Here is a 20,424-nt window from a genome sequence, read left to right on the forward strand (position 1 = left end):
TCCTGTCTTCATTGTTTTGTGCTGTCCGATTGTTACTCCAGATATGATGGGCAATGTTTGTATAGTATTCTTTAAAAACATTGGCTACAACTTTTGGATCTTGTATAGTTCTTCCATTCATTCCTAATTCAGTGTTCTTTGAAACTTTTTGCTGACTGCCTAATTCTTCTTCGATTAAATCCCACATGGCTTTCCATTTGTTCCTGGATGATCGTATTCGCATGTTGTTGCTTAATTTTTTAGCCTCACCGATAACTTTGTTGTATTTTTTGTACTGGTTATAGTATTTTTTAAGTTCTTCAGATGTGTTTCCTTCTTTAATTAAGCTATGAAGAGTCCTAAGTCTGTTTCCTGATACCCTTATGCCTAAGGTAATCCATTTATTTTTTTGTTGCTTAATTTTTACCAATTTTTTAGGCATAGCTATATTGTGATAGTACTGAAGGATGCCTAAAAATTCATTGTATGCATCATTTGCCTCATATATATATATGAAGAAGATACTGTTAAAATCTTAAATTCACCAAACAGACTTCTACAGGACACACTGCTTTTCCCACCTTGAATTAGCCTTAGACTGTATATATCACATTTAGGTCGTATGAGGACAGAGAGTAAATAAGAAATGTGGGTGGTTAATATGTTTCTACCATCAGAGTTAGTTACTTAGCTGTGTTTATTATTGGGGTGATCACATCAAGGAGGACAGGGTGGCAAGAGTATGAAGTATACATGGAAGAAATAAGGGATGCATCTGAACTGAAGGGTGAAGACTAATTGTAAAACCTAAGCATACTTGGGAAAATAATATTACAGTAGGTGTTAAAAGAAATAAGATGTGTAGATCGTGGTTGTGAACACAGTATCAACCTTCAGATTTTGTAAAAGGCAAGGAATTTCTCAACTGGCTGCTCTGAGACAGTGTTCTCAAGAAGATCCATGTTTTATGGAATTATATTTTTTAAAACATAGACAATGAATGACAGGCCCATTTCCAGTTGTCTTTCAGCAAAGAGAAAATTTTATGTTTATCTGCCATCTCCAAAATTTTCACTATTTCTTTCTGTAAGTCACATTCTGTGTGACTTTATGAAGGCCCAATCATTGAAAGCCAGAATGGTGTGATACGTCGTTATGTTCCGCACCCAGAGCCTCAAGCAGCCACCACATATAACTTGTGGGCTATAATTTGACCGAATGTGATCTGATTTGTGTCGTAGGTGCATATGTATGTATGGGACGATGAATGTATGATAGTTCTTTTATAGCTGACATTGGCTCTTGCTTTCTATCATCTGCTTCTCTGTTCTTCATTCTCAGGGCCATTCAGTTGTGCTGTTCTACACCAGTTGTCTTTCTTTATAAAGTTCTAAAGTCACCATGTCTTTGCCCCTCTGGAGAGGCCAATTCTGTATTTTATTTTTCCATTTTGCTTTGTGCAGTTATTGAAGGTGTCTGTTCAATATGAATCTTTGTATTAAGATTATGGTCTCCTGGGATGTGATAATATGTAGTATGGTAAATTTGTACCACTGTTCCTTCAGAACATTGATATCTGTCTGACACTACACAATGTCATGCTAGTCTCGAAGATCGAAGTAGTATATTCCTGTAAAATGTATGTACCGAGCTACCAGACTATATGGTGTAATTTTAATCCTGAAGATGGAGGCAACATATTCCTTGGAAATATTGCTTCCTGTCTACTATATTACATGGCAGCATATCGAAGAAGACCATAATGTTAGTACCCACCTCTATGAGAACCTCAAATCTCTTATAAAATTTTGTGTTCTATTTTTAATGGTACTCTCATAATAATAAGAGCTGGGATAACATAGTTGGTATAGCGACTGGCTACATGTTGGACCACCCAATTGTTGGAGTCCGAGTCCGTGTAGGGTCAAGAATTTTCTCTTCATGTTGTCCAGACTGGCTGTGGGACCCACCCAGCCTCCTATCCAATGGGTATGGGGGGCTCTTTTCAGGGGGTAAACTGGCCGGGGTGTGAAGCTGACCCCTCGCCTCTAACTAGTGCCGAGATGAGGAAAACATGGATCTACACATCCACCTGCCCATACACCTTCATGGTGTAATGTTTAATTAGTTAATCACAGAGATAACTTTACTCTCATAATATGTTATATTATTTAAGTTCTTAGTCTGTTTCAGTTTACATATCATACTTTCATCTCAGATTCTCAACTTTCATATTAAATTATTCCATAATGCCACAGTACTTAATTTAACTTCTTTGTTACACATTTTATGTGCCCTGACGTGGAGTGACCTGTCATCAGAAATAGTAACATGTTACTGAGTGAGTCACTGAGTGAGCAGGCTTAAGTGTAACAATTATGATTTATATTCAGGAAGTGAGTTTTTTAAATCTCAGCTGGGACATTGATGATTTTAATTGTGGTTTTCATCAATCCCTTCATGCAGATGCTGGGATAAATTTGGCGATGACCACTTCCTTCCACATCATATCCAATTCATTATCATTCAGTTATTTAATATTATGTAGTCTGACAAGTGAGATACTGAGAATATCATTAAATAAATTACAGATAACTATTGTATATTCTGATATTGTTTGTCCTTCTGTACCAGATACTAAAATCTATAATACATAATTTATTTATTATTTTACATTTTATTTATATTGAGAAGGGTTCTATATATAAATGAATACAATGCTTGTGATTATATTACCAAGTTAATTCCTATAATTCAGAGCTGTCTGCCATGAATATCACCAAATACACAATCCATTTGGACATTGTTTTATTCATATATCCTGTGCAACTGTGTTCTTTGCACTTCTCGTTGTAACTGGTTACTTTAGCATCCTTGTAGTTAGTCTGTTCACATACAACTCCCTATGAGTGTGCCTGAAATGTTAGTAGTGGAAACAAAATCATAATACCGAAAGGTGAAAGTCTTATCATTGCTTGCAGAAGCATATAATGTGAAGGAATCTATCAAATGTTTGTATTATTCTGATTTTGAATATGAAAGAGTGGTTTAGGAAAAGTGTGTTGAATGTTTCACATAATGTGAAAATGGTAATGTCAAAATTTTGGAAACAGTAAATAATTATTACTAGTCTTCTTTCCCTCTGTTTTATATATCCATTTTTTGTACAGTGGCAAAGATATTTTTTAGTTGTACTGTGTGAGGAAAATATCATATAGGAGACTGCATTGTATACATGAACAAATTCACCTGCTTTATTGGAAATCATTATAAAGTTTTCACTCTGCTGTACACTATCTGTTTGATATGATGTTGTTCAAACTTGTATCTCCATTGATATTAATGTGATGACTATTCATATTTTCTAGACTGGGACATCAGTGTTTTATTTAGAATCCTGGAACTTTCTAGGCATGACACTGACCACTCACCTACATCTAGTGCTTAGGTCAGGAAAGGTGGAGTTATACCTCAACTCCCCCATATGTCTTCATGGCATAGAATAAGCACAAGGACAGATTCACTTTTACCCAGAAACTTTCTGTAGTAATAGAGTTCTTACTTGTTTTCAAACTTTGTTGTGGCATTTTTGATTAAAATGAAAAATAATATAAATGTATAAAATACCGAATGTGCAATAAATTCGCTAAGATCGAAGATGGCATGAAGTTATTTGTCACATTAGACACCCAACGTGTGACAGTAGTTTACGAATCACTGTGAAGATTGTTAATGTGTGTACACGTTTTGTCTGAAACATCTTTTTGTGTTAAGGGAGCCAGCATGTGTTAGGTAGGGTCATGCTTAATTTGTTTGTTATTTTATTATTTATTAATTATTCAAGTATGCTCTGCCACTACATCTTATGTTATCCACTAGTCCAGAAAGTGAAATCAAAATTATGGATTCAAAAATTGCTGATACTGGAACTGGTTTTTTTATAATAAGAAGGAATGGAAAGTATATTTATTTGTAATTCAAAAATGTGTACATAATATTGAAATTAATTATTTCAGTTTGTTAGTATTTACAGATGAGCAATTTTTATACATGAGAGTTTCAATTTGGAACAAAAGATTTTTTTTACAACTTTGAGAGCAACATTTGTTAGTTAGCTAAAATATGTTTTCACTCATTTGAAACCCACAGTGTTTAAAAATAATATACAACACTTAAGTAACGCAGTCTATAGGGAGTGCAATAAACCCTTATCCAATGCCAGGGATTAGCTTCCTTGGGAATGGAAAATCTATGTTGGACAGACTGAATAATACCTTTTGGATTAAATGGGGATACTTGAATGTGGCCACAGTAAGTCCCTCATTAATATCTAGTTATGTAGACTTTTAACACACACTTAAATGGCCAAATCCATATTGATTTAAGTTATCAAAAGCACCAATGTCTGTAGCTTGAATTGGATGCTTGTGGGTAGTTTGAGTGTAATAACACTGAAATATGTTGGTAACTACCTGTTCCATAACACATGACTGATGTGATGTTAGGAGGTAAAGACAATACCATGGCATTAGGATAACTGAATTTAATGTTTCTGGGTCATAATCAGGGAGAGAATGCATATTTCCAGATGTTTCACTTTTAGCAAATAATTATTTACATTAGTTTTTGCATGTGTAAGCAAATATGCATTAGGCAATGTTTACTATTTTCATAAAATCACATTTGAATGCTGATTCTATTGTACATTGATTCATATTAAATACTATACTTTTTGTACCCCAGTGCAAATGTAAGATGATAAAAGGCAAACCCTTTGCCCAGTATTTTGCAGCAATGCAGTAGATACAGAATTGCTTTCTATAATACTTTTCTTTTTGCTGGGTGGCACTGCACAAAATCTGGTCTGAATATTGTAAAAAGAAAGCTTCCTCATGCTATTAACTATTGCTCTTTAATCAGGAATTGCATTTTATATTTTCATGTAGAAAAATAATACATATTTATCTTTAGTCTAAGGAGGATATAAAAAGATCCTGTAAGTGTGTAAAATATCACATCTTTGACAAGATCTGTACAATTTTCTGTTCAAGCATATAAATTAAATACACTCATAAGCAGCATGCGATGTATCTTGTAGTTGGAGAAGTAAAACAGAATTAAATATTGCAGCTGCTTATAAATGTCTTCGTGCATAGTGAATTGGAGATGAAAATCATGATTTGACCATGCCACATTTTTGAGCCATATGTGGATAATACAGTGCGTACAATCAAGTGCGCGCCGCGGCTGCAATTTGCCGTGAGTCATACCACCGCAGAACGGATGCAGTCGCGGGGAGTGTTGCAACTCCTCCCCGTGACTGCATCCGTTCTGCGGTGGTATGACTCACGGCAAATTGCAGCCGCGGCACGCACTTGATTGTACGCACTGTATTTTGTATTATGAAACAGTCAGTCATCAGGTCACATTTTATTCTGATTCATTTTGTGGGTTGTTTAGTAATGTTACATCGGATACAGACGTTTCTTAGTATTGACTGAAATGAGAGGTGAATAGGGAAGAAGAAAATGGTCATGGCATACACCCATTATTTCAGAATTTCATATCTTCATTTGTATTCTAGGATTTAGAACAGCCATGACAAATCTTTGTTAGAATACCCAGTATTCTGGCCAGGATTTAAACGATGTACCTCCCACAGTGTGTTACCTCTGCAATAGCCTATTCAGTCATATTTTATATTATGTTTGTTTTGTTGATCATGTTTCATTTCTGTATGGCATTAGCTCATATACTGTTTCAACATTTCTGTCCAGGCAGAATAACTTTGGGCTATGTCTGAGTTAACTAATTAACTATTTCCACAGTGCAGGATCTTCCCTGAAAAGTTTGTAGTTACTCAGTAGATTAAGAAATTCTCTACCTTAATGGGATACAGAGGTTCATATTAAGGTCACAGTGGGTCACCACTTGGTCTCTGACATTAAGGGAGGAACATAGACTGAGGGTGTTTGAGAACAGGGTGCTGAGGAGAATATTAGGTCCGAAGAGTGATGGAGTGGCAGGAGGTTGGAGAAAAATTGCATAATGAGGAGCTCAATAACTTGTACTCTTCTTCAAGTATAATTAGAATAATCAAGTCAAGGAAGATGAGGTGGGCAGGGCATGTAGCATGAATGGGGGAGAGGAGGAATGCGTATAGGATATTGGTGGGAAAGCCAGATGGAAGAGACCACAGGGAAGACCAAGGCATAGGCGGGTGGACAATATTAAAATGGATCTTAGAGAGACAGGGTGGGATGGTATGGATTGGATTGATCTGGCTTAGGATATGGACCAGTGGAGGGCTCTTGTGAACACGGTAATGAACCTTCGGGTTACATAAATTGCTGGGAAGCTCTTGAGTATCTGCCCAATTGGCTGCTTCTCAAGAAGGGCTCAGCTCCGTGAGTGAGTGAGTGAGACTATATAGAATGTTTAGTGGCCAAAATGAAATTTACTAAACTTTTACTGCAGACATGTGATATAACATTTTATCAAAACCTGATGAGCGGTTTGAGAGATGAAATATGCAGAGTCAGATGGACATTACCTCTCTAATAAATAGTAAACTCCCCCATTATCTGGCAGGTATGGGGAATGTTATGTTCCAACTACATGAAGCTACTCATTGCATGAGAGAAACTTATTGAAACTCAGTTACTTTTCTGCTCCTCTACATATTTCAATTTTTTTATTTAAAGTCAGAACAGTACATTTCAATTTAATTTTTGCATGGGAGTCTTAGGTGAAGTAATAGATTGATGGGTGAAAGACTGCTGATGTACTGTGTTGTGGTCATGAATTCAGCTAGCCTCTGCTCTAATTATGGATCACTATGACTGTAATGGTAGCAGTCTGTAGGAGGATGATGAGTTGCACTGTTAATATTGGCTGGGATAGCTACAGCATGATGGGTGGACATGTGTGCATTTGCAATTTCGTTTTTGAAAGAACTTTACAAAAATTGTAAATTTTCTTTGAAATTTTAGCCAGTTGCATGTGAGTTCCACATGCTTGGATACTCGATAACCAGGAGTTTACATTCACTTTTTGCACTGAATCCAAAGTATACTTAAATCCTAATAAGACTGTTCTTTCCATGTTGTTACATATACTTTTGTTATTTGTGTCAGTCTTTGTTGAACAGTATTTTATTATTGACCTAGTACATTTGGAGGTGTTTGACTTCTGTGCCACAGTCTGTATTATAATTTTCATCTCCAATTTGAAGAAATTTTATGGCAAGAAAATTTATCTTTGATGTATACTCCTTTGCAAGCTGCAGCAAATACATCGATCCTGTATTTGCTTGGTAATATTGTTGTTTTGACAAAACATTATTTTGTTCAACCAAGTTCTGCAAGAACAGAGTTGAGATCTTCTTGTAATCTCAAAGACATCTCTTTCTGCTTGAAGAGGTCATCTTTGATTCGGTCAATGTTTGCTTTCAGAAGGTAGTTGCCCTTGCGGAGAGCTGCCAGGCAGTTTTCATGCCTCTTGGCCCTTTCAGTCAGGTTTTGCTTTCTATTTTCTGCTGGAGCATCTGGGGGTAGGTCTCCATCACTCTCTTCTTCTTCTGATTCCTCACTTTCACTTTCAGACTCAGAATCTTCACTTTCCTCAGGCTCATCTTCATCCTCACTTCCTTCCTCTTCATCATCTTTCATCAGATTTGCCATTTTATCAACCTCTTTTTGAAGAACTTTGTACTTCTTTTTCTCATCACTTAGAATCTGAAAGAATAGTTTGCATGTGTTTTAACTATGTGGAAATCACTTTATAGAGCAAAATACTCTCATTAATAAGGGGTAATTGGAAATTTGATGTAGGATGATTGTGTATGTCTGGCCTTCTGTCAGTCCATCCCTCACATGTTTCTTGCTGTATAACAGTGCAGTATATTTTGAAACAAAAAAGTATATTATGATGAACCTTATTATTAAGACTATGCTTTTAGAGGCCATAACATGTTTTTAAATAACCATATGCACAAGTAAAAATATTCAGACTTGCAAAGAATAACATTGAAGCTCATAATGAACATAAGAAATACACTGACCAAATGTAGAATTTAATATGATTCATTTTGCATACATATAATTCAGCATAAGTTTGGTTATAAGTTTCTCCCTAACTGTTCAGACAGTGATTAATGTAAGGCTGTACCTTTTGTTCAGAGATATTGGGTTTTCGGACTTTATCCATCATCCTGGTTTTAAGATAACTAAGAAAAACATGACGTTTCAGAAACTGGATCTGTTTCCATCCTAAGGTGTTTTCCCTCACCTGAGGCCAGCAACAGATCCAGTTTCTGAAACGTCATGTTTTTCTTAGTTATCTTAAAACCAGGACGATGGATAAAGTCCGAAAACCCAATATCTCTGTGTGTTATATACCATCGTCAGAATCCTTTAGTAACTACTTGTACCTTTTGTTGCTTCTTAAGTTGATCCCGTAGCGAGTGCCTCTCCTTTCGTGCCACTTCCTCTTTCTGTTTAAACGATTTAAGCTTTGTCAGGAGCAGCTTCAATTCCCGAGCCACCCTCCTCTCCTGAAGTGCCTCAGTGTCTTCATCCTCAGAAGAGGACTCTGTTTCTGTCTCAGTTTCTTCTTCGTACTCTGACTCCTCATCTTCTTCTTTTGGCTCTTGTCCTAGGGCCTGTTGCATGTTAGCATTGCTTTCCCTAGCAGCTGCTGCCAACTTCTTAGATGATGGCTGTTTGCGTAGAGGCTGTTCGCTGCCTTTGTCCTTAAAAATGACAGACTTCGTTAGTATTTGTGCTGATTTAGCACAAAACAGGGAATTGGATGCTGTTTCTTAAGGCCATGTATTCTGATGGAGCATTTTGTTTTCCTTATGGGTGCCAGCATGATTTTTCATTTGGATATGTCAGCATATGAATTTCTGTATCAGGATTGAATAATTTTATTGTGAAAGGAACACTGGAATGAAAATTAAATGTTATGACATAAAAAGGTAAAGTTATCCATGTGCTTATTTAATTAAACACTACACCATGAAGACATATTGGTCTTAATTCTTAATCTCGGCACAGAATGGAGGTGGCTGGTCATTTTCACACCCTGGCCACTTTACCTCCAGTACCATTCCGATAGGAGACTGGGTGGGTTCCAGAACCAGTCTGGACACTGTGAAGTAGAGAAAAATCTCTTGCCCCTGCCAGGACTCAGACCCTGGCCATCCATCCCATAGCCTGTTACTATACCGACCGAGCTATTCTGCGTATAGTTATAATAGTTACCTACAGATTCTTACAATGGAATAATGTTTTGAGCTGAAGTTCTCAGTTAAGATATTTCTGATACCACATTCTCTTATAAATGACACATTGCTATGGCCTTCTGAAATATACAGGGAAATTTGTACCTTTGTTGACTGGTTCATGGCTGTGCACTTCATGGTAACCGGTGCACTACTGGCTATGAGGGACATATTAATTTTGCCACTTAATCAGTATGCTTGTTGGCCAATAACGTTCATAATGAAATAGTAAAAATTCACCAATCACAGCAGATGTTGAAAATGCTGTTCCTATAGATGTACGCATTCCTCTCACCAGCAGAAGTGGCTCCGATTTACCCTTTGAAGCTGTTCTGCAGGAATATTGCAGTTTCCCTCTGAATATTTTCTTTTAGTTCTTTTGTTTGGGGATTACTGTTGTAAACTTTGTGCTTTAAACAACCCCAGAAGAAAAATATCACAAGGAGTAAGATCGGGTGAATGTGCTGGCCAAGCATCACTGCTGATATTTCCGTCCCTGAAGACATCGGATAAAGCCTGCATAGACATGTGCAGTGTGGGCAGTAGCTGAGTCTTCCTTCTTTTATTAACTCTGGAAATAAGAATGACCTGCACATATCTTTCACAATTAATTGCCTCCTTAAAAAACACAGGTACAACAACCCTTCTTGCACTTAGCACACCAGACACCAACTTTCACTGGATGCAGCAGGGCTTCGTGGGTTAGATGTGGATGCTGTGAACTCCAGTAGCAACTATTTGCATATTTATGCATCCCTGCAAGCGAAACCAGGCTTCAGCAGAAAAGAATGTCAGTTTCCGATCTATTACATCTTCTACAACAGACTGTAGAAACCAACTACGAAAATGAACACTGCTAGCTGGATTGTGCAGCTGCAAGGCGTGCGTAGATTACTGTTGTTTCATGGGGTCTAAGCTTCAACAATTGTGTTGCCATTCTTGCACTGGACTTTGACACTCCAGTCTCTTGATCTAGACGTTTCAGTGATTTTCTAGGTGTATGTTTAAGTCTGGTCCCTATGTCATCTTAACTTCTCAGTAAGCACTTGGCTTTTATGTTTTTGTTTCTTGTCTGTTAACAGTCCCATTGTTCTAAGTTTATTCACCAAATTGTGAATTGTTTTTCTGCTGGGAACTTTTTCATCACAAAATTTTTGCAACACTTTCTAGCAGATCTGTGTTTAATGTAGGTGTCATACAGAAATACATGTTTGTCTAAAGTATACAGCACCATGACAGAACACAGTGTTTACTAATTGTAACTGAGAACAGATGGCTAATGGAGTTGAAAACTGCTGCCCACTGCTGATAAATCATAAATTCCCTTGCATGAACTGCACTGCTAGCTGTGAAACATGATGCCGTCAAGCCGTCCACAAAGTTAATAACTTTCCTTAATTCTAAATGTTATCTGTCATTGGGCATACTGATTCATCAGCAGAATTTATATGGCCTTGCAGACGGTGGTTTATCAGTTGCCATGAAGCGCAGAGCCCCGAACTGGTTAACAGAGGTAAGAACCTCCCTGTATAAACAGCTTTAATCATTGAATGGTGAAAAAGGGCAAATGCTGAGTTTGTATAGATCATGCAGAAAGGAAATACATTCCAGGGTTTGAAAGAAACTTGATAACACTATGAGTATGATCACTTCTAACATTTTTATATTGTTAATGAAGTAGTTGGTGGCATCACTTAAGAACCACTGACCACATGTGAGATTCAGATTGTATACTCATAGAATTAGATTAAATGTTTCATTTCTTTGTTTTCTTTTGAGCTGGAAATATAAAGAAGAAGATTGTGCGCATTCCTCTTAACAGTGTAACAGATATTTCAGTAATGTCATATTTCACTGTCGGTATCAATTGACATCTGTATATTTTTTCATGATTTCCAGATGAATACAGTGTTGGGGTTTAGATAGAAGTTTATCATATTCCTGCCTACGTTACAGTTTTGGAATCTATCATCTGACCCCTTAAGTGATGCATAAAAGTGTGGAATGTTAAAAAGAATAAGTAAAGAGCATGGCCTTTTTGACAGTTATGAGATCGAGTTAGATCAGATCTAGATACATACTTTAATTAATATTCTTATTATATTCGATGTGTGATATTTTTTCTTTGCGAAGTGATGCCTGTGAACTTCTACTGGGGCTTATGCACTTCTTTTTACCTGGTTTAGGATACTGGCCTGTAGCTTTCTCTCAAGTGCCTGATTTTTACGAAGAGCTTCTTCCAAGTCTGCCTTTATCATGTCTAATTGACCTGCTGTGTCATGGTATTTTGTTTCCATTTCCTCTGCTGATCTCTGTGCCTCTTCCAGATCTTTCTGTAGTTTTCGTTTCTCCTGTATCAAGAATCACATGATGAGAGAAGATCATTTATAATTAAAAGTGCATCTAACATTTATCTTGCTCCAACTACATTGATCCACCAGACTGCACTATGTGGTGGCTGTGTTTAATTGGCAGATGTCATTTAAGTAATTGATAACAATTTTCATTCATCCATCCATTATCCATTAACCATTATCTTACCTGTTCATCCTCCTCTTTTCTGGCCCAAGGTGACACATCTTCAGTCTGCCTTTTCGCTGCACGTTCTTTCTCCAGCTCGACTTCCAGATTCAGTATCCTGGTCTACAAACAATACGATTTCAGGTCATTAACTCAAAGAGGAAAATTTGTCATGTATATTATATATCATCCTTCCTTTGTTTCATTCTCCTTTCCTTTTAAAATGAGAAAATCAGAAATAAAGAAAAGTAAAATCACACACAGGATACTGGGAATTGCTTTTGCATTTGCTATGAGTGAACAGTGGAGTCTGGGGGAAAGTGTAAAAGTATATGAATGAAACGTACTGCAGAGCTGTAGATAAGCGGATTTCATTAAGAGTGTGGCTTAGTGACTACCACACTGATAGCACAACCCAAAGGTTCAACGTGACTAATATGAAGCTTGTCACTAGACATCACTGATTGAGACTAGCTCCTTCTAACAGGCCCAACTGAGTAGGCCTATCTTGCCCCATCCACCTGAGGACGGAGACAGATCCAGTCTCTGAAACGTTGTGGTTTTTTATCTTATATATACCAGACGATGGATAGAGTCCAAAATAAACCTTATAGTTCTGTATCATAGCTTTTCATAAAATCCACAAATAAGTGATGTACTGATTTATGAGGGGCTGGGATAGTGTAGTGGGTATAGCAACTGGCTGTGGGCTGGATGAATGAGGGGTTAGAGTTTAAGTCACAGTAGGGTTAAGAATTTTCTCTTCTCCATGTCCAGACTGGCCCTGGAGTCCACCCAACCTTCTATCCAGTGGGTACTGGGGGTAAAGCAGCTGGGGTGTGAAGCCAACTACTCACCTCCCGATAGTGCCAAGGTTAAGAAAATATGTATCTATACATCCATTCACACATATGCCTTCATGACATAGTGCTTAATTAGTTAAGTACAAGGACATTACATTTTTTTACTGTACTCATCTATTACATTCCCATTTTTTCTGTATTCATTTCTTAAATGTCAAGGCAGGTAGATTTGAATTGTATTTGTGGAGTGCTTCCTCTGTGATTTTACATTTTTTACATTTAAACCATTTCCCATAATTTTTTAAATTATAACATGAACTTCCAGTGGTTGAATTCTTAAAGTGTGCTTCTATGAGTATATATATATTTTTAAAGTTCCTTAATGATACTGTCAGTATGGAGACTATGTAATATCAACACAGAAATATTGATTATGAGTAGGTGATTGCAACTGACTGCTCTGTTCACGGATATGTAGTTATTGTATTGAAGAAGGAACATGTGTCGTAAGTTCAGGCATAGTTTCGACCACTTTCTGCTGCTTTCCTACTATTATGGGTGTTGTCATTGGAGGCCACCACACATTATTAATTCTGTACTGTTTGCAGGACCAACATGGTGGTTGTGTGACCCTGTTAGGTGTGAACTGGATATTTCTGATTGCCAGTCAGTTATGTTAGTTATTACTTAAATATTGAATGATGGATTTCATTGGTAAGCATTTCTGCTTCGTATTCAGTAGCTCTTGGGTCATTTCTCAGCCTGGAGGCTGGTTGTTCTGAGGTTTCTGTGCTTTGTCTCAGTCTGTCCGGGCAGAGGCTAGGATACCACTTTAAAACAGGCTGTGATTGTGTCTGCCCACATTCTTTTGGCCATGATAATTTCCTAAGTCATCCTACCATTTATCACATACATAACATTGGCATTTGAGAATATGTAATTAAATAAATCAAGAATTAATAACTGCTTAGCTAACTTGATGATTTTGAGATATGTGAACAGTGGTTTGTTTACGAGTGTTAGGGTAGCCATTGTCATATGTTATTTTATGACTCTGTAGCATTTATATTCCTAAGGGTGTTCAGTGGTATGGGTTCAAACTGTGGTCTCCTGAATGTGAATTGGATATATTTTGACAATTATACCAGAAGCTTCTTGTTTTCTCGTTCCACGGCCTCCTTGTTTCTCATTTCAAGTGCCAGCATCTGTTTTGTAGACTGAAGGTCATCTCGCACACTGTCAATGTCATCCAGCTCATCGGGCTCAACTTCAGTCTCTTCAACTTCAGCCTTCTGGATTTGCTCCTCGATTGTCATCTGGCGACGGAACTTGCGAAGACCTACAGGAGAATTCACTGTGTTATTGTTGGCCCTGAGTGCTTATGCACAGTAAACTAATTACCTTATTTAGTTCTATATTTTATGTCATCATTTCTTTGTTGGGTATGAAACCTCAGCAGAATCTTACTGTAACTTTCTTCACCTTTTAAAGCACAATAGTTATTGTATACATATATGCCATCTGTTCTAATATTCAGGAATTCTGCGTATTGCATACACAGTGAATTTAAGTGTTTCATATGATTCTCAGAGTAAACAGTGATTATTTCCTGAGACAGTGTTAGTAGACTGTCTTTATAATGGAGACACAGTGTTTTTCCTGTGAGGCAAGACTAAAATTTCATTTTATTATGGCATATAGAGCCATTGCTAAGCAATGACCATGGAGTAAGCAAATATACAAGAGCCATTACTGAGCAACAGCTTTGCAAACAAACATGTTCCCATGGAAACAATTGAAATACAACAGTGAGGAGTGGTATTTTCTATGAGGTCCTTGGTGAGGTGTTATAAGCAGGACAAGTCTAGAATTTAGTTGTAATACAGTCACTAGTCGGTAAGGGTGTGAACATGGAAGCTGAGTGAGCTATGGCATTGGAAGCCGTTACCAGGCAAAACTGGTGAAGCTACAGCAGACTGAGAAGACTTCGTATGTGCTGTAGTGAATTACAGAGTGTGTGAATTAGCAATAGCGCTCTAGTTACCCCATATTTATGATCTGTAAGTGTTCAGTAAATCCAATTACCAATACAAACTCCATCTGTGTTCACTCATACACGTGACAAATATAATTTAGATGAACTTTGTGTTGTGAAGGGTTAAGCATTTTTACATGAAGAGCTTATGTTCTTTCTACTGCCATTTTGATACTGAAGAAGTACATTTTATAGATTAAACAATTAATCCATTGTATCCTAGTAACAACTTAAAGAAATTGGTTGTATGGAGATATGAGAAATGCCTACAGAATTTTAGTCGGAAAACTTGAAGGGAAGAACTCACAGATGGGAGGATACCTTCAAAATCAGTCTTAAAGAAATAAGATGTTAGAACGATGACTGGATTCATCTCACCCAGGATCCACCTCAGTGGTGTACTCTTGTGAACATGAACTTTTTGAAGAATGCTGTCTTCTGGGATGTGGCACCATGTAGATATTGTGTAACCCAACGTTTCGGAGGAACATATCGCCTTCATCTTCAGGGTATCAAAATCCATGATCTAGGAACCAGCGTGAGCATGTGGCTGCAGCCGTTCCTCCAAAACGTCAGTTTACGCAATATGTACACAGTGCTACGTACCGGAAGATGGCGTTCTTCATAGTCACTGCTGTGGAAAGCTCAAATCTTACATTAACTTTTTGGTTCTTATATATCAGAGTGACTACTGGCTTCTCAAGAACCTGCTCTGTGAAGTTAGACAGTAGGCCTACAGGTAATGAACCTGACTCATCAGTATAATGAAATGTCAATGAGCTACCCCACTGACTTTTTCCAGGTAGTCTTATAGTCTTACTCTTTTGGCCTTTTGAATATGGTTAGGGGCCATGTTGTTTGACTTAAAAAGCAGTACTGGGAGTTAATTTCCATTCTGTAACCGTGTCTTTTGTATCTTACATTGTAAAATGCCCACTTTCTAAGTTTAGACATCAAATGATATTCTGGTTGATTTTATTGTTCATCAGGCAGACTGGACAGAGAATAATTAATTCCATGGAGCATAGTCTTTCTTGATAACTTAATTTTCTCCCATCTGGTCAAGAAATTCTCTTGTCTTTTTTGGAACCTAAAGGTTTAGTACCGTCTTCGCAAGGGCTTACCACTGGGCCCCAGCCTTTACCAAGTGACTCCAGCACACAGCCTCGCATCGTAATATTATAAGGCCTAAACATCCTACCATCTGTGTTGGGTGTTCCATATTGTTTCTTACCTTCAGGTTTTCCAATAAAAATTATGTGTTCATTTCTCCAATTTGTGCTACTTTCCATGCTTAGCTCATCATCCTCCTTGATTTGATCGCCCTGGTAGTATTAAAAAAGTTAGAAATTTAAAGCACCTGTTCTCCATCCTCCTGTTATTTCTTCTGACTGGGGTCCTCAGCACCAGATTACCCAACACCCTCTATGTTCTTCCCATAGGGCAAGACATCAAGTTTTACATCCATGCAGAAAGGACTACAGATGGGAACCATTACAAGTCACTTCTCTCTTGCACCCACAGACAATTCATTTTAAGTCATAAGATTAAGTTTCACACAAACTTACATTAAAAATTGTCAGTACATTTGTCTTAACTCCCATGCATAAGGGAAATCTGCTTTTCCCACGAAGCCATTCACACTCTTGTAAGATAGTTCTAGTAAGAATATAGTAGGTGTCCAAGGGATCACAGTTAGTGATGGATCTCATCCTTTCAGCATTAAGAAATTTTGGGTATGGGACCAACATCAATAGTAGTCCTTCGTTTCAAACTTAGTAGTGCCAGGTCCATGATCTGACTAGAAGAAAATATTTGTTGATGGTGAGTACTTACCATCAAGTTGTGGTTTACTTCTGTCATCTGTTTGAACCTTCTTAAGCTTTATTCCTGACTGGATCTCCTTGAGTAGTTGGTTGTGAACAGTGGGTTTCTCTGATTCATACATGAACTGCAATATTGAAATACAGTTCTATAGAATTCTGTACAATAAGATCAAAGTCCTAAGTCTTGAAATATGCCTGGTAATAGGCAGAAAAATGTACATTATCCTTTCTTTTTTATACTATAGTTTATTTCTTCAAGCTTACCCTATCTTTGACCTTAACTTTAGGTAGGAGTGGACTGCTTCTGTCGTTGCACTGGACATGTTTCAGCTTCCGGTTACTTGATTCCACTTCCTTCATCATGGCACCCCAGTCAGGGCGTTTCCTGGGTCGGCTCTTCAGTGCTTCCAACTTTTCTAACTTGCTTTCTGACATTGGCTTTTTTTCTGTTACAAAAACGTTTTGTTGAGTAATCATAACAACCTTTTGTTTTCTTTGTAACTTTCAGATATATGGTTGAAATGTTGTCCAGTGTTATGATGCTATATGAGGTAATGGAAATGAGTTCAGTTGTTGGGGGTTCCTATTTTTAATACTGTTAGTCAGCCATGTGTCTACATTGCACATCCCCTGATTCATTAACAGACAACAGAATTAAATACACCCAGTATGAATATCATGGCACTAGGGACCATCCCGTCTTAGTACACTTTTCTTTTTAACTGCAGTACAGACATGATGTCTGTGCAGACTTCTTACATTGGATCACCCCTGGAGCAGTTCCAAGTATGGTCTTAAAATGTTTATAGTGATATCTTTAAAAGTATGGAAGTTTTAACAAAGCAATTTTTTTATAAAATTTGTTGTATGGTGACATGTTAAAGACATTTATTAGTAATACGACTGCTGTAAAAACCTACAAAATATAACTTCAACCATACTTTGCAGTCTTTCAGCTATTTTCACCTTTAATACTTGTTTGGTCTATTAATTTCTTTTATATGAAAAACACTTTATACTGGATTTTGTCAGTTTATTAACACTCTTACACAGAGACAAAGATGACTGAATGGTCATAAAATAGTAAGTAGCAAGTTTTGAGGAACAAGGCCTGTTTTCTACTGAAAGAGAAGGAATTTTCTAGTAATTTGGCCCTTCAAAATCTAATATTCACACTGTAACAAGCATGCTTGATTGTTTTGAGCAATGGGGTATGTATGGAGAAGTGAATGAAATGTTTTGTGTTCTAATCACCTGGCACTCACGTTCTGTGGTGACTTAAGGTATCACCTTCCTGCTGGCTGAGATCCTATATTAAATTAATTTTGTTTTATGAACAGATTTTGATGAAATCTATATTTAAGTTTTTAGTAACATTTTAGTTCATGACAGTTTTAAATAATCTTGATCAGTCATGGGTCTCACTGTACTTTTAAAACCAAACATAATTTTTGGAAATAACTTCTTATAAGGGGGGCATGTGGTAGCGTAGTTGGTTGAGGGGCTATGCTACAAGCTGGAAGGTCGCAGGTTCAAATCCCAATAAGGTCATTGGATTTTTTCAACTGACCTAATCATTCCAGCCGCACTATGGCCCTGGGGTTCACTCAGCCTCTAACAGAAATGAGTACAAGGAATTAATTAAATAATTTTCCTGGGGAGTAAAGTGCGGCCGGCGCATAAGGCTGACAACCTTACTGCCATCTTTGAGCCGATTGTCTAGATAATGTGAGACCCTCAACATCTCACAACCCTATGGGCCTTCATGGCTTCTTACAAGGATAGCTTTACTTTTTTTTTACTTCTTATAGGAAGAGTACCATCTTGTAGAATGTAACGTAAAATTAACCAGTGTTCCCCTGAAATGTGGATGCACTTGTAAAGGACTACGTGGTGTTACATCCCAGGTGATGGTACTCTTCGTAGTCACTGCTGTGAGAACCTCAAATCTGTCAAGTTCTTAAATATTTGTTGAATTAAAGAATGTTTCAAATAGAAAGGAGTGAATTGAAGGTAATAACTATTATGTTATATAGATTATTTGAATTTTTTTTTTTTTAATTTGGTAGAATACTGGTAAAGAGGAGGCCTATTGTTGGTAGGTAACATTAATATGTGTATACAAAACTGAACTGGCTCCAGGCATCACAGCCCTTGAGAAACTTATGTTCAGAAATTCCATCTCCAGTTGTAATGTTTAGTAAGGTGTAAATGTTTCCTTTGCATTGGGTAACAAATTGTTGATCCTTCCCTTATAACTTGAACGTTGGATTCCTATACATTTTTTTTCAAATGAAATTACTTATTCAATATCTTAATCATATTTACCAGTTTGAATGTTTTCTTTTTTACTGGAATCTTTAAAAGCGATGATGTTATTGATTATTTTTTTCACACCCCCACATTGTTGGCATGAATGACCAGTGTTTGAGCTGTATTCTGTACAACGGGTTGGCCTTGTTCCAGTGTTTAACTGTGGTATGCATGCCAAGGAATGAGATGGAATGGTTTGACAGAGTATTTCTGGATCACAGAGATAGCATGATGATGATGATGGTGATGATGTGGCAGAGAGCCAAGTCATCCATGTTCAAAACTGTTTCTTTAACACAGGGGAATCCAACTTATTGGAAATGTTGGGAATTCAGTTGCACAGAAATGCTGTGTAGCTGGTGGCTTGAAAATATCGTCATGTTTATGTGTTTCCCTTTGCATTCCTGTAATAACTATGAGTTAACTGGCTGATTCTAATTAAACTTATGATCAAGGTCATGTGATTATACTTAATCACATTTACAGTATAATTTGAAATCAGTTGAAGTTTGTTGTATATGTAAAATATAAAAAAAAAAGTCAATGGGCAATACCTATTCATGGAGTAATGGCCAGTATAGAACTGTTTCGTGCTTAATTTTTCACTGAGACTGGTTCATGTTTTTACTTTTTTACCATCAGTCTTACAATTTATGCTTGCAATATGTATACAAGGATTTATTATTTATTTATTTCTTTGTTTTCATGGACACCAGATAATATTGCATGACAGTTTCATGTAGTTCGTTTTTGATCTACATGGGAGGGATTAAGCATTCATAGCAAACTTTTGCTTCGGAACAGTTGACTAGAAATACATCTGTATCTGTAAACCTGCTCATGGATCAAATGGAAATATGATGATGTGGCAGTTTTGTACATCCTTCTGTGGTTGTCTCAGTCACATCCTAGTATATCTGTGTAGGCAGGGCCATGGTTACAGCCAAATTTCTTACAGTGTGAGTCACAGCTCTGAATAACACCTGAAACTACACCATTCAGATCATGACTACTGCATTGAGATGAAACATTGATCAACATAATTACAGGTATCTTAAGCTGACTCATTTGCATGCTATTTGGTGGTTCTTTCAACCTGTGCGTGGGTTGGACTCTTTGGTTATAGTGTGTATTTCATGCTGATGAGTGAAGATATTTTGTATAGAGTTAGCAATACAGGAGATGTCTTGCAGTTTCTTTTAAATATGTGTTGAAAGTCTTATGGTGCAAACAGATACAAGCAAGCATAAAGGTATATTGTATTAAGCAAAGAGTAAGTTTTGAAATTTTTTACTAATGACCAAGATGCCTATAATTAAAAAAATCTTTAACCATCATCATTTGAAGTTGCCAGATGTTTGACAACATATATATATATATATATTTTTTTTTTCTTGGCACTACAGCCCCAGTGGGCCTAGGCCTACCTCCATGAACTCCGTTCACTTCGGTTTTTCTAGATCTTACACGTTCGGTAGGACTCCTTGGGTGGGTGATCAGCTCGTCTCAAGGCCTCTACCTGTAGACAATCACAGAAAAACGCACACAAACATCCATGCCCTGAGTGGGATTCGAACCCACGATCCCGGCTTCTGAGCGAGCGAAGACAGTGCATGCCTTAGACCGCTCGGCTACCGTGACCGGCTGACAACATATATATTT

The 20,424-nt window shown here is 37.2% G+C and overlaps 1 protein-coding gene across 1 annotated transcript in view; it reads right to left on the reverse strand.

Moving 5' to 3' along the window:
- Nucleotides 1-6,790: 6,790 nt before the first annotated feature.
- The window catches only part of LOC111869423 (glutamic acid-rich protein), a 36,692-nt gene continuing 23,058 nt past the window's right edge, over nt 6,791-20,424 (reverse strand). Inside the window, exons 5-11 of the mRNA XM_023860943.2 lie at nt 16,714-16,895; nt 16,460-16,574; nt 13,734-13,927; nt 11,807-11,908; nt 11,443-11,616; nt 8,411-8,731; nt 6,791-7,715 (exon numbers count right to left, since the gene is read on the reverse strand). Coding sequence (XP_023716711.1) covers nt 7,329-7,715; nt 8,411-8,731; nt 11,443-11,616; nt 11,807-11,908; nt 13,734-13,927; nt 16,460-16,574; nt 16,714-16,895 — 1,475 coding nt within the window. The 3' untranslated portion in view covers nt 6,791-7,328. The remainder of the gene's footprint in view (nt 7,716-8,410; nt 8,732-11,442; nt 11,617-11,806; nt 11,909-13,733; nt 13,928-16,459; nt 16,575-16,713; nt 16,896-20,424) is intronic.

The sequence above is a fragment of the Cryptotermes secundus genome, unplaced genomic scaffold (genome assembly GCF_002891405.2).
Source record: "Cryptotermes secundus unplaced genomic scaffold, Csec_1.0 scaffold813, whole genome shotgun sequence".
Lineage (NCBI taxonomy): Eukaryota > Metazoa > Arthropoda > Insecta > Blattodea > Kalotermitidae > Cryptotermes > Cryptotermes secundus.